Source organism: Bubalus kerabau, chromosome 23 (genome assembly GCF_029407905.1).
Source record: "Bubalus kerabau isolate K-KA32 ecotype Philippines breed swamp buffalo chromosome 23, PCC_UOA_SB_1v2, whole genome shotgun sequence".
Classification (NCBI taxonomy): Eukaryota; Metazoa; Chordata; class Mammalia; order Artiodactyla; family Bovidae; genus Bubalus; species Bubalus kerabau.
In genome coordinates, this window is record NC_073646.1 from 10,610,242 (window position 1) to 10,625,381 (window position 15,140).

At 50.1% G+C, this 15,140-nt stretch overlaps 1 protein-coding gene across 6 annotated transcripts in view; it reads left to right on the plus strand.

Moving 5' to 3' along the window:
* The first annotated feature begins 637 nt into the window (after positions 1 to 637).
* CLEC16A (C-type lectin domain containing 16A) overlaps positions 638 to 15,140 on the plus strand; it is a 231,838-nt gene continuing 217,335 nt past the window's right edge. Inside the window, exons 1-2 of one of the 6 annotated variants that reach the window (XM_055562157.1) lie at positions 638 to 990; positions 14,447 to 14,575. In XM_055562157.1, the coding sequence (XP_055418132.1) occupies positions 14,557 to 14,575 (19 nt within the window). In that variant the 5' untranslated portion in view covers positions 638 to 990; positions 14,447 to 14,556. The remainder of the gene's footprint in view (positions 991 to 14,446; positions 14,576 to 15,140) is intronic. The other 5 variants (XM_055562154.1, XM_055562155.1, XM_055562156.1 and 2 more) reach the window with 5 other exon arrangements.

The following is a 15,140-nucleotide window of genomic DNA, read 5'->3' on the forward strand; positions in this document are numbered from 1 at the left end:
CGGTTTGGTGAAGTTTTGTTTCTTGGGGCATAAAATTAAGGGCGCCTGGGTTTGAATCCTGGATCTGCCACGTACTAATTATATGATCTTGGATAAGTTAACCCCACTGTGATTCAAATTCCTCTTAGGTAAAAAGGGGATAATAAAGGTACTCATAGGGTTGTTGTGAGAATTAACAGTATGTGTAAAGAGCTTACGGCAGTGGCACACAGCATACGCTAAGGAACAGCTATTCTTATTCTTATCATAAAGGTGAAAGTGAAAGTGAAGTCGCTCAGTCGTGTCCGACTCTTTGCGACCCCATGGACTGTAGCCTACCAGGCTTCTCCCTCCATGGGATTCTCCAGGCAAGAGTACCGGAGTGGGTTGCCATTTCCTTCGCCAGGGATCTTCCCGACCCAGGGGTCGAACTCGGGTCTTCCGCATTCCAGGTAGACGCTTTAACCTCTGAGCCACCAGGGAAGCCCGTCATAAAGGTAATAATTGCTAATACCGTGGTAACTTTCATTCACCTATCTTCACAGATACACTTCTCAGGGCTCCTCCCACCCCTAAGATACTGCGGACTCCCCTCCTCTCGCCCCGCCTCTTTTCCACGGCCCCGGGCCCGCGGTTGCGTGATGCACGTCGGGCTTTGTAGTTCCTTCGCAGAGTCCCGTCCACGGGGGCCTCGCGAGCGAACTGCATTTCCCAGCATTCCTCGCGGCGGCCGGCCGTAAAGCGCGGCGGTCGAACGGCCGGTTCCGGCTGAATGTCAGTGCGGGGCTGTGGGCCGGGGAGGAAGGTGGTTGGCGGTGTCTTCACCACCCGCGCCGCTGCCTCCTCTGCTTGTGCCGCCGCCACGGGCGCCCAGCCGGTCGGCCGCTCGGGCATGAGACCGTGAGGCGAGCGACTGGCCGGGACCGCCGAGATGTTTGGCCGCTCGCGGAGCTGGGTGGGCGGGGGCCATGGCAAGTCTTCGCGCAACATCCACTCCCTGGACCACCTCAAGTGAGTGTATTGGGGCAGGAGGGGGAGGCCGCGGGGCGGGAGCTGGGGGTGGGGGCGCTGGGAAGGGTGAAAGCGGAGGCGGAGGGCAGAGGGAGGCGCTCGGGGAAGGCTGTGCGCTGATTAAGAGCTATGGCTCTGGACATAGGGCGCCCGGCTTCGAACCCCGACCTCGTAGCTCCTCTCTTATGTGACCTTGGGCAAGTCGCTCCGCTTCTCAGAGTCTCAGTATTACAGATGCAGATTTCAGTTGGATGCAGACCTCGTTCTCGCCGGGGCTGGACGATGGACACCAAGCTTCCCCGGGGCGGTATTTCTTAGGCTGGACCGCTTAAGGGGTCAGAGGTCTGGATCCTGGAGCCAGACAGTTGTGGGTTTGAATTTAAGTGCGTGAATTTAGGCCTCAGTTTCTTCAGTTGTAAAATGACTATAGTGACACAGCACCTGCTTTCTACGATGGTTTTGAGGGTAGGGTTAGAAAATGTACACAAAGGTGGAAGCTTCTACCAATGCTCAGTAAAAGACAAAAATTTTAAAAAAAATCCGAACTAGTTTCTTAGGGGAGTATGAAGAGTCAGAAGTAGAGCTCAGGGGGAGGTAGGTGGCAAGGTGGATCTGGGAAGCAAGAGTACACAGAGTGGCTACATTCAGATCCCGATTTCATCATTGAATGGCTGTGTGACCTTGGCCAAATTGCTTCACCCTTCTGAGACTCGGATTCCTCAACTGCAAATAGGGATGGTGAACACTGTGCAAAGATTCTGTAATGTTGTGCGTGTAAAGAGATTGAGCCAGCGTCTCTTATACAGTAGGCAGCTAATAATGGTAGCTGTGTTGATCAGTGGGGCAGGCCCTTCCCAGACATCCCTACCTAAAGTGCTTCCCTTGCCCCAATTCCTTTCTGTTAGATCTTTCTCTTGATTTCATTCATTTGATTCATCTCCACTACCTGCAATTATCCTTTGTGTTTTTACCACTTTGTGTCCATTACTAAGCTGGTACTTCCAGGAGGGCTTGTTTTGTTCACAAGCTGTATTCTCAACATCTAGCTGTGTGCCTGGCACCCAATAGAATCTTGACGGATGCTTAAAGAAAGAGAAAAATGACTGAATGGGGAGAGGTGCAGAGCATACAGGCAGAAATTAGGATTTTTTGAGGTTGGGGGGGAGGGTTAATGGAAAATAGGGGTTTCCCTGGTGGCTCAGATGGATAACAATTTGCTTGCAATGCAGGAGACCCAGGTGTGACTCCTGGGTGGGGAAGATACCCTGGAGAAGGAAATGGCAACCCACTTCAGTATTCTCACCTGGGGAATCCCCATGGACAGAGGCGCCTGGCGGGCTACAGTCCATGGGGTCGCGAAGAGTCAGACACGACTGGGCGCACGTGCACGAGCGATGCCGTAATTCTCAGCTGTGCCTTTCTAGCAGGGAGCAGGCACTTAATAAATATTTGTAGGTCTCAAAGAGTGGGAGTCAGGAGGAGTCATTACGTAGCGAGGAATGGTTTTGTGGGGTTGGGATGAAAGAGGCCATGGGGAGGAGAGAGGCCAGGGACAAAGATGGGGCTGTGTAGGGAGGCTGGAGTCTTAGATGGGAGGGCAGCTGGACGGGAAAGGGAGAGGCTTAAGGATTTCAGGAATTTAGGCGCTGGGTGGATGAGGCTGAGAAGGGGTGGGGGTTAGCTAAGGGAGGTTGGGCATGTTGCCAGCACCCAGGTGCCTGCGGGCTCTCGCCTAACTCTGCCTGACTTGAGCCCTTTTAAATTACTTTGGTGATTATCGAAGGCATGTTCAGCGCCAGGTGCTTGTTAAGGACTTCCTGTGTGTTATTTCCTTTAGTCCTCACAAGTCTTATGAGTTGTTGGAAGTATTATTGTTTCCATTTTCTAGAGTGGAAACTAAGGTCCGAAGATGTTAAGTCACTTACCCATGGTGACAACAGCTGAAAAGCATCAAAGCCAGGATTTGACTTCAGGGTTTGCACTCATTATGCTGTCTTTTTGAGTAAAAATCCTAAAAGTCAGTTTGGGAAGACTTTCAACCTGGCTGAGTCTCACTGCCCAATGGGGCATCTTGGCAGTCTGGCCAACCAGGGAATGATAAAGGATTCGGGTTCCTTTGAAGTATCCCAGGAACTGCCCAGGTTCATTGTTTAGGTCACAGCGCCTGTGGGGTGCTTTTTGGAAACCTGAGTTGCCTGCCCTGGATCGGGCAGATCAGCTTAATCCATATTATAGCCTGAAGAACCTGCCGATCTGTGTATTGGAGGGGGGCTTAGAAGATCCCAAAATGACCTGGGAAAGAATGCTGTAAACAGTGCCATAAACAGCACTTGGGCACAGAACAGCCCATTTCCCGAGGAAGCTCTCAGGCTGGTGGGGAAGACAGAGAGCCAGTGACTGTGGTTTGACAAGTGCGGGGGTCGCTGTGGGTTCAGGGCTCTGGGGGAACCCTTCTTGGGTGCTCTCTGGGGGAGGCAGCCAGAGTAGAGCAGTCAGGGACAAGCAGGAGCCCCACGTGGGGCTGCAGGATGTGGGAGGCGGGCCTGGGGTATCTGGAGTGTGGAGGTGGGGCTGCAGTTACAGGACACAAGGCTCGAGGCAGAACAAGGCTTCATCTGATACACAGGGTGACAAACCATCCCGGGTGCCTGGACTGAGGGGTTTCCCAGGACGTGGCGCTTTCGGTGCTAAGGCCGGGAAAGTCCTCGGCAACCAGTACGCATCGGTCACTCCACCAGTGATCGGTCACTCCACAGGTGACAGTTCCTAATGCACTCTTGCCCTGACCTGGGGCAGTGCGGGTAGAGAAATTAAGATACTGAAATGAATTCAGAAGGACAGTTTGCCGGGGGGGGCACACAAAGCATCTGGGAACAGGCTTCCTTTTTTTTTTTTAGTGTTTATTTTTTACTGTGCTGGGTCTTCGTTGCTGCATGGGCTTTTCTCTAGCTGCGGTGATTGGGGGCTACTCTCTAGTTGCGGTGCGCGGGCTTCTCATTGCGGTGGCCTCTCTCCTTGTGGAGCATGGGCTCTGGGGTGCCGGCCCAGTAGCTTCAGGCTCTAGGGCACGCAGGCTTCAGTAGCTGTGACGCACAGGCTCTGTAGTTGCAGCTTGAGGGCTCTGGAATGCAGGCTCAGGAGTTGTGGTGCAGGAGCTTAGTTGCCCCGTGGCATGTGGGATCTTCCCAGGCAGATTCTTAGCCACTGTGCCACCAGGGAAGCCCTCCCCACCCCCCTTTTTAAAATAGACTTTACTTTTAAGAGAAGTTTGAAATGTACAGAACAATTTAGAAGATAGTACAGAGACCTGGAAACCTTTTCTGAACCACATTATTCATAACATTCCTAGCTTTCAAACTGGAGAACAAATTTTTCTTGTAAGATAGGGTTTTACTTCTGCTAAACAGTGGAAAGCTGTGTACTGTGGTCTTTGTCTACTGAATGGAGTTAGTGGTTTAGTTGAGGCAGATTGAAATAGTAAGAAGTGGCTTGCTGCACATCATGGGGGGTTTATCGGCCAGACCAATGGCAAGGCTATCACATGGACGAGCAGAACCTTGGCTGATGGAGTTGCCTGATCGATACTGAGGCATCCCCTTCACTAGGGACTGCAAGTCCACAAACGGCTGGAACTTTCTTGTTGTTGGGTTGGGTCGTTGCCTTAACTCTGATCTCCTTTGGGTCTGGGTTAAGATTCTTGGTTGCAAATGATGGAAGCCCCTCTGGAATCACCTTCAGCCCCAGATGGATCTGATTGACTCTTGCCACTGAACACACTGTCCTAGCTAAGCTGTGGCTGAGTCTGGGTGTTCAGACGAAGTTGTCAGTATGTGCTTCTTCCCACCTCTTGTCTCTGCTTTCTTCTCGGTTGGTGTCATTCTCAGAATGCTCCATTACATCCAATCAGCTTGGCAACCCCTGCGAAAAAGCAAGCTTCTTTTCTTAATGCTTCCGGCAGAAGTCTGGAAGTGAGCATCGTTGCACCGACCTGGGGTCTCCTGCCTGTCCCTGAGTCAGTCACTGTGGCGGGGGCATGGGTGCTCTACTAGGCCCTTCCCTGGAGTCAGGGTGGCATCAGCTCCTTCCAGGCCAGTGGGCAGAGAATGAGAGAAAGGGATGGTTCAGCACCGGCAAATGAAGAAGAGGAATGGACGCCCAGCAGGCAGACGTTCACCTGTTCTTGGTATGTTCAACTTTTGCCTAAGATTGTGCAGATTATTTTCAGAGCTCGGGGCGCTGTATAGCCAGATTCATTTTCTCAGAATATTGTACTCATCATATCACTCTTTGAGGCACCTGTTGGTGTCAGGTCTAAAGTTCCTCCAGGCCTTCTGAGTGCTCCAGGCTCCGTGCCCACCTGTCCAGCTTGGGAGCATAGATGGAGACCCTCTAACCCTGGCTGGCGAGCCAGGAGCATCCTCGGTAGGCAGACAGCGGTTTACGTGGAGATGTAAAGGATGAGCGGTTGTTCCAGGCAGTCAGGGGCTGGAAGTGGGGATGCTGCAGGCAGAGGATGCAGCGTCTGGGAAGCCTGCGGCAGGGAGGCAGGCTGTTAGGTGAGGGGAGCAGTCAGGGCAAGACGGGGTAGAGGACCCGAGTGCAGAGCCGTGGGACGGGAGAGGCCACAGAGCCCAGGTCCTGCTGAGGAATCTGGACACTAGGCTGAGAGCAAGCGGGGAGCCGCGTGCTCTGGTCTGGCCCGAGTTTGGAGGCCGAGCTGGAGGGGCACACCCTCAGGACGCCTGCTGTCTCCTACGGACAGTCAGTGAGGGTAGCACGGCCATAACCCAGGGATGTTTCTCGGGCCTTTTCACGCTGACGGCTCTTCTCTCACTGACTCTTACACACCCCTCACCTGTCTGCACCATGCTCTCTCCCATGCCTGTCAGTAGGACTCTGCACTAGTACTGCCACGCCCTGGGTTCAGTCCCTGATCAGGGAACTCACAGTGAGCCACGTGGCACAACCGTGAAAAAAGGAACCCCCACAGATCTCACTAATTCCTCCATAACAGTCGCTCTGGTGACTTCAGCCAACAAGATGTTCCCGCCCTCTCTGACTTCTCCTGCTCTCGCCTCCGCTGTCCCACTCAGCACATTATGTGAGCTTCTCATCGCCAAAGGTTCGACCAGCTGGAGGTGCTCTGGGCGCTTCAGGCTGGATGTCAGATCTCAGCTGTGAGTTAGATCCCCAGCACGCCTGGCCCGGGTTCCTCAGGTGTGTCCTTTCACGGTTGGAAATGATCTTGAATATGTGTGTGTTTGTTTCTCCCAAATTTGACCGTGAGCCTCAGGGGGACAGAGACCCGGGCGGCTTGTTCCCCAGGGGAGTTGTCAGATGCCAGGACAGGGCCTGGCACACAGTAAAAGATCAGCAGGAGTTTGTCATAGGACGTACAAAAGAGGCAAGTGCTGGCCTGCCTCCTCTTGTTTTTTTTTTAATTAATTAATTTTAATAGGAGGCTAATTACTTTATAATATTGTGGTGGTTTTGCCATACATTGACACGAATCAGCCACGGGTGTACATGTGACCCCCCACCCCATCCCAAACCCCCCTCCCACTCCCTCCCCATCCCATCCCTCAGGGTTATCCAAGTGCACCAGCTTTGAGTGCCCTGCTTCATGCATCGAACTTGGACTGGTCATCTATTTCACATATGGTAATATACATGTTTCATCGCTATTCTCTCAAATCATCACACCCTCGCTTTCCCCACAGAGTCCAAAAGTCTGTTCTTTACATCTGTGTCTCTTTTGCTGTCTCATGTATAGGGTCATCGTTACCATCTTTCTAAATTCCATTTATATGTGTTAATATACCGTATTGGTGTTTCTCTTTCTGACTTAGTTCACTCTGTATAATAGGCTCAAGTTTCATCCACCTCATTAGAACTGATTCAAATGTGTTCTTTTTAATGGCTGAGTAATACTCCATTGTGTATATGTACCACAGCTTTCTTATCCATTCATCTGCTGATGGACATCTAGGTCCCTTCCATGTCCTTGCTATTGTAAACAGTGCTGCGATGAACATTGGGGTACACGTGTCTCTTTCAGTTCTGGTTTCCTCGGTGTGTATGCCCAGCAGTGGGATTGCTGGGTTGTATGGCAGATGACACCACCCTTATGGCAGAAAGTGAAGAGGAACTGAAAAGCCTGTTGATGAAAGTGAAAGGGGAGAGTGAAAAAGTTGGCTTAAAGCTCAACATTCAGAAAACTAAAATCATGGCATCTTGCCCCATCACTTCATGGCAGATAGATCGGGAAACAGTGGAAATAGTGTCAGACTTTATTTTGGGGGGCTCCAAAATCACTGCAGATGGTGACTGCAGCCATGAAATTAAAAGACGCTTACTCCTTGGAAGGAAAGTTATGACCAACCTAGACAACATATTCAAAAGCAGAGACATTACTTTGCAACAAAGGTCCATCTAGTCAAGGCTGTGGTTTTTCCAGTGGTCATGTATGGATGTGAGAGTTGGACTACAGAGAAAGCTGAGCACCAAAGATTTGATGCTTTTGAACTGTGGTGTTGGAGAAGACTCTTGAGAGTCCCTTGGACTGCAAGGAAATCCAACCAGTCCATCCTAAAGGAGATCAGTCCTGGGTGTTCTTTGGAAGGACTAATGCTGAAGCTGAAACTCCAATACTTTGGCCACCTCATGCGAAGAGTTGACTCATTGGAAAAGACCCTGATGCTGGGAGGGATTGGGGGCAGGAGGAGAAGGGGATGACGGAGGATGAGATGGCTGGATGGGATCACTGACTCGATCGACGTGAGTTTGAGTGAACTCCGGGAGTTGGTGATGGACAGGGAGGCCTGGCGTGCTGCAATTCATGGGGTCGCAAAGAGTGGGACACGACTGAGCGACTGAACTGAACTGATGGCAGTTCTATTTCCAGTTTTTTAGGGAATCTCTACACTGTTCTCCATAGTGGCTGTACTAGTTTGCATTCCCACCAGCAGGGTAAGAGTGTTCCCTTTTCTCCGCACTCTCTCCAGCATTTATTGTTGTAGACTTTTTGATAGCAGCCATTCTGACCGGCCTGAGATGGCACCTCATTGTGGTTTTGATTTGCGTTTCTCCGATAATGAGTGATGTTGAGCATCTTTTCATGTGTTTGTTAGCCATCTGTATGTCTTCTTTTGAAAAATGTCTGTTTAGTTCTTTGGCCCGTTTTTTGGTTCGTTTATTTTTCTGGTATTGAGTTGCATGAGCTGCTTGTATATTTTTGAGATTAATTCTTTGTCAGTTGCTTCATTTGCTATTATTTTCTCCCATTCTGAAGGCTGTCTTTTTACCTTGCTTCTAGTTTCCTTTGTTGTGCAAAAGCTTTTAAGTTTAATTAGGTCCCGTTTGTTTATTTTTGCTTTTATTTCCATTACTCTGTGGCCTGCCTTTTCTTAACAACAGTTTGCTCTTGCCTGTTTGGGCACAGGGCCTGGGCTGGAGCTGTGACTTTTTCTAGGGTTAAATGCTCCCTGGCATCTCAGACCTGGCCTCACTTGCCGGCCCAGTTTGACATCTTTCAGAGGTGATTCACTGGGAGAGGCACCGCCTGTGACACCTTCTCCTAATCTTCTAGCCTGCGTCCACCCTGCCTGTAGCTTCTCCTTGCCCTACTGGCCAGAGGGCTGGATGCTGACCAAGTGGAGGTTTTCAGGACACAGAATGGAACCCTCTGGGAAGTGTCTGCCCTGGTGCTGAAGAGGCCAAACAGCCCCAGGCTCCATGTCCTCCCACCCCAGACATTGTTATCTGGGGGATGGGGTGTGCTTTGGGGAAGTAGATTCCTAGCCCCGCCCAGGCCCTATCCTTCCTCTCACGGTAACTGACACGTAAGTGCATGGTGCTTGTTCAGTTGCTAAGTCACGTGTGACTCTGTGACCCCATGGACTGCAGCACGCCGAGATCCTCTGTCCTTCTCTTTCTCCTGGAGTTTGCTCAAATTCATGTCCATTGAGTTGGTGATGCTATCTAGCCATCTCATCCTCTGTCACCCCCTTCTCCTTTTGCCTTCAGTCTTTCCCAGCATCAGGGTCTTTTCCAATGAGTTGGCTCTTCAAACCAGGTGGCCAGAGTATTGGAGCTTCAACTTCAGCATCATTCCTTCCATTGAATATTCAAGGTTGATTTCCTTTAGGATCGACTGGTTTGATTTCCTTGCAGTGCATGATACAAGTCATAAAACTTGTATGAACTTCAACTTAGTACGTCTGCCTCTGAAGTGGATATAATTATTATTTACTGTGATGGTTTGACTTGGAAAATAAGTGAGTCTCTTGAGGAAGCAGGGTCCGTGGAGGAGGGATCTGTCTCCGTCGGAGTCCTTGGGGATGAGCCTGGTGTGTGGCATGTACGCTGGTAACAGGCTGCCGTGTTTCTGTCTCCAGGCATTTCGAATTCCAGCTTGTCTCTCAGAGTAGAGTTGGCTCCTGTGCGAAAGTTTGAAATTGAGACTCTACATTTCTGCAGAATTTCCGCTGGAGACATGATAATGCTGGCTGTTTTCCGGAGAAGTGGCATAAGGGCCCATGATAAGGACTTCTCTTAAGATCGGATACATGTGGCCATGCCTTTTTGGTTTGTTGTGTATGTCTTGGGTGCTAGGCATTCATCACTTCATGGAAATGCTTGACTAATAAAAGCGTTTACGTCATTGTTTGCATCTTCTGCATTACGATGGTTATAAATGTGGGCTCACTGCCTGGGCGCCCTGTCCCTGTGTTGGGACTCCGGGCGGATCCTGGGCTCCAGGGCATCAGCCTGGCAGGATTGTTGTACGGGTTTATGAGTGAGCTCATCTGAGGCCCTCGGAATGGAGACCTGGCAAGAGGAGGCTGCGACTGTCTCTGTGATGATGGTGGTTAAAATGGACACACACACAGAGTTTGAGAGAAACTGTTGTCGTAACATTCATTATCATTGTAAGAGAAAAATCTGTCACTCTGTCCTTCGAAACTGATATACACAGAACAGCAGCCTTGCAGGTGGGGATGTTGTGGTGATATCATAACACTGTTGTTCCTTTCTGAGGCTCAGGGTAAAATGGCTGCTGTGTTGTCCTTTCAGTGGTGTGCTCTGTAGCCACTACTGACGCTTGTGAACAGGTACCAGTAACAGAAATGGTTTTATTTTAGCCGGAGGCGGGAAGAAAGATGGACATGGTAACAGACATACAGCATCAGCTCAAGTATCTCATGGACAGAGGAGCCTGGTAGGGGCTCTAGAACATAGGGTCTCAAAGAGCCGGATGCAACTGAAGCGGCTTAGCACACACGCACACATGAGCTCAAGTATCTCGTGGACAGAAGAGCCTGGCAGGGGCTCTAGTACATAGGGTCGCAAAGAGTCAGACACGAGCAAAGCGGCTTAGCACACACGCACACGTGAGCTCAAGTATCTCGTGGACAGAGGAGCCTGGCAGGGGCTGCAGTACGTAGGGTCGCAAAGAGTCGGAGCATAGTGTCACAAAGAGTTGGAATATAGGGTCGCAAAGAGCTGGACGCGACCGAAGCGGCTTAGCACACAAGCACACGTGAGCTCAAGAGTGTAGATTACATAGCAAAGAAAAAGACCCAAGGAAATACACTGCAACTCCAGCAGTGGTCATCTCTCTCTTTGTTGTTGAAGTTTCCAATCTTTCTAAAATAGTGTTATGTTTAAAACCAGAAAGTTATTGTATTAATATTGTATTAGTGTTTCTGAGGTGGTTGAATTATTTGATCTTCCAAAGCTCTGGAATTAGATGTAACATTAGAATATTAACCTTTCATCCATTCAGCTCTCTTGTTTCCCCTCACCACATTTAAGCAGACATATATCGAGGGGCTCTCCCTAAGACGTGACCTGAAACAGTGTGCTTGGGCGTTGTGGTGGCAAAAGAATGAACCAGCGGCAGTGGGAATTTAGAGCTTGAGATCTGGTGGGTGTTTGCATCCACCAACAACAAACATTTAGAAAATGAATATTTTAAAACACTCCCATTTACACAGCATCAAAACACCCATCAAATACCTAGGAATAAATCTAACAAAAGATGCGCAAGCCCCCATCCAGCAAACCTTGAAGGAAATGTAAATGTCATCACGTTACACTTTCAAAAAGATGTCAGTTCTCTCCCTATTTAGCTAGAGATTTAGGGCAGTCTTAAAGGAAACCTTAGCAGATTTTTTTGTGGAAATTGAGAAGGTGATTTTAAAATGTATATGGAAATTCAAAGGGGCAAGAATAGCCAATATAGTAATGGGAAAAAAAAGGGAAGAAGTTGGAAGACATCACATTGCAAGATTTATTATAAGGCTTCAGTGATCAGATAGCATGGTGTTGGCACAAAGGTAAACAAACAGATCAGCAGAACTAGAGCATCCAGAAAGAGTCCCAAGTGGTCGCCTGATTAACGGCAAAGTCGACATTGGTGTCTTTGGAGAAATGAGGACGTTTTCAGTATATGATGCGGAATCAACTAGATCGCCGTATGGGAAAAATGAATTTTGGCTAATATCTTACGCTATACAGAAAAGTGAGTTTCAGGTGTGCTCTAAGTCAGAATGTGAAAGGTAAAACAATACCTTTTTAAAAGAAAAAAACAGTATTTCTTCATGACCTTGGGGTAGGTAAGGATTCCTTCAGGTGGATACAAAAAGCACTATCCAAGGGAAAGATTGATAAATTGGATCACGTTAAAATGTGAAAGTTTTCCTCATCAAAAGACCACTGTAAAGAGAGTGAAAAGGTGTGAAAAGAGTGAAAAGAGAGTGAAAAAGAAAAAGAAAGTGAAAAGCTGCGTTCAGAGAAAACATTTGCCATAGGTATATATCCAGTAGGGGCTTGCCCGGTGGCTCAGAGGGTAAAGCGTTTGCCTGCAATGCGGGAGACCCAGGTTCGATCCCTGGGTCCGGAAGATCCCCTGGAGAAGGACATGGCAACCCACTCCAGTGTTCTTGCCTGGAAAATCCCATGGAAGAGGAGGCTGGCGGGCTACAGTCCATAGGGTCACAAAGAGTTGGACATGACTGAGTGACTTCACTTGACTTCACTTTCATGTATCCAGTAAGGGTTTTGTATTAAGAATGCATAAACTCCATCAAATTAATAAGAAAAAAGGTTCTCTACCTAGTAAAAAGTGTGCAAAAAACTCGCACAGGCACCTCACAAAGGAGAATATTTAGATGGCTCTGAACATGTGAAAAGACACCCACCTTCAGTCATGGTCATGTGAGACCCTGGTGCTGCATCACCACTTGCCAGCAGATGGCGCCACTGAGAAAGGCAGAGAGCCGCAAGGTCTGCGGAGGTGTGGGGTGGGCTGGAGCCCTCAGACAGCTTCTGCCCCCCCGGCTGTGGATGAGCTGCTGAGTGCCCCTCAGGTCCCTTCCTGGCCTGTGCGTTGCTAGCAAGCTACTGCGAGTATGAGGGTCACAGGAAGGCCCGCCTGCACACAGGGCCAGTCATGCAGGCCATGCACCGCACGTGGGAGTGCCGAGAATCCTCTTTTGAGAACTTAACACCCACCCTCACGCTGGGTTTGTCTGTAAGGGCCTCCTCATAGTTACTAGAATTTCTTTCAGGGATTATTTGGTGAAGGCAATGATAACGACAGTAATAGCTGGCACTCGTGTCATGCATGGGAACTGCCAGGTTAGTTATCTACCTTTTAACTTGGTTGTTCCTAAGACACCATAATAGGTACTAAAGGATTCACATGCTGGTGCTGCTCCCATTTTACAGGTGAGATAACTGAGATACACAGAATAAGTCGCTTGCTTGATGTCACCCAGCTCATACCAGACTCCCCACTTCCTGCTCTGGTTTCTCTGGACCTTCTTATAACTCCTGCCGTGAAGTCCTCCCTTTGTGTGGATCCAGCCTGTCTGTCCTTCCTGTGTTCGTGGAGTATTCCTTTTAGAATTTAAATAATGGTTTTAACAATGGCCCTCCCCAGAACAACCACAGGGTGGTAATGGCAGTAGCCGGTAGCCCTGCCTCCTGTGAGCACTTTCCATGTGCCAGGCGCAGGGCTTGGCTTTTTCAGCGTGTCATCACAGAATCTCTGGAACAATCCAGCAAGGAGGCCTTGACTGCTGTAGACCCCGGGCCCCAGAGAAGTGAAATGCCTCATGGAAGGCCACGCGCAGCAGGCGACAGGGCCAGGAATCAAGCCCAGGTCTCTCTGTTGGGGCCGAAAGTTTGAACTCGTCACTGCTGCTCTTTGCCATTACTTGCTGTGTTTAACTCCTTGACTATATTTTGTCTTGTATACTCTGATCTACCTTTTATCTGTGAAAATGGGCCCCCTACTCCCATTCACCACATATTGAGCACCTACAGTGTATCGGACATTCTGGAGTCTTTTGGGGTCACCAGGATCAGTAAGATGATGTTCCTGACCTCAGGGAACTCAGGTTTCGTGAAGGAGGCAGATCACTGCAAATCTTAGTGGTCTGTGAAGCAGCAAATGCATCTGGGTACAGAGGTGCCAGAGAGGAGGGAGCAAGCAAATCCCCTCGGGCAGGAGAGCGGGAGGGAGGTTCTTGAAGCAGGCTTCACCTAGAGGTGACTGAGCTGGGTTTTGACCAGCAAACAGGACCTTGGCAAGCTGAACTGGCCTCAGTCTGCGGGCCTGGGAGACGCTCTCTTGAAAGCTGACCCAGGCAGCACTCCCAGGGTGTCGGCCAGGCTGCTGGTCCCCGCGCTGCTCAGGAATGGCCTCTGCGATTCTCTTGCCCGCCAGGATGAGGCCGGGCCTCTGGTCTCTGCATGTGTGGGTGGGTGAGGTACCTCGTCATTACCCCTCGAGTCCACTCCACTTCCAGCTGCACACAGCGGGTAAGATCACTGCCCTTGAACTGCAGGCCACCCACTTCATCTGAGCCATCAGTCCTGCGCAGGGGGATTAGGGCATTCCAGGGGCGATCATGGTGGCTTGTGATTTGTGCCCCAGCCGCTGGCTCTGGGCCCCATCCTCCCTGACCTGTGACTCCAGGTCTCATCTCTGCAGCAGCCAGACAGCAGCTCTTAGGCATTTGGCGCTGAGCTGTGCATCTCCATTGGTTCCAGCGGCCTCAGAACCACCTAAGAGTGTGAAAAAGGCCGTCGCCTGGCCTTCCTTCTGCGCCCCTGCACTTGAGTCTCTGGTGGGCTCTGTCCCTGCTTTGTCCCGCTATCGAGGCCATTCTCTTGCCCACACTGGAGTGTGAACATGCCTGTCTTCAGAAGCTTGGCAGTCTTGCCTCGGTTCGGGTTGGTAAGTTGCTGGTTATGTAACAGTTCGAAGTGTCGTCTGCCTTTATTCTCGGGTGGTGAGTTACGTCTCCTCTGAATGGGAATTGTGCTGACCACCGAGTCTGAAAAACACCCAGCCAAACTGTTGATAACACGCTGCTCATGGTCCCTGGGCCTGGCTTCCGTTTCAGTGGTCACCTTGAGTTCTCCTTTCTTCCCTTCCTCTCAGGTACCTGTACCACGTGTTGACCAAGAACACCACCGTCACGGAGCAGAACAGGAACCTGCTGGTGGAGACCATCCGGTCCATCACTGAGATCCTCATCTGGGGGGACCAGAATGACAGCTCTGTGTTTGAGTAAGGGTGTCTGTTTTCTGATCCTTCTTCTCCCTTTGCATGTTTTTCTAAATGCGAGCCATGAGTCATTCCCAGTGACGTCAGGGTTTGACGCCAGTTCGGTCCTGCACCTTTTCTCTCTCTCTCTCTCTCAAATGTCCTTGAAACGCTGTAGAAATGCCTGCTGAAAATGGGCAAGTTATGGAAATGAGTGTCCCTGGAGAAATCTGGAAATGTCATGGATAATTTTCCAAGTCATGTCTGATTATCTCTCCCAAAGGAAAGAAAAAATGTCTTGGGTGTTAGATTCCAAGTGAACTGAAAAGACCCTTCCCTGGGGTGAGGGTGGGGGTGGGGGACACTGAGGGTTAGCGGCAATTGTGCTCACTGGTGCTGGCCGCAGTGCTGAGCTCATGATGGGACGATCCTCCTATGAGGAGGTCTCCCGGCTCCCCCAGGGTGGAGGACCTGCTGCCGTGCCCACCTTCATCCCCGCCCCCACAGATGTTTATGCTCAAGGTCATGCAGCTGCTAAGTGAAGAAGCCAAAGTCCATGGAGGGGTTTCTCCTCACTCTCACACTTCCT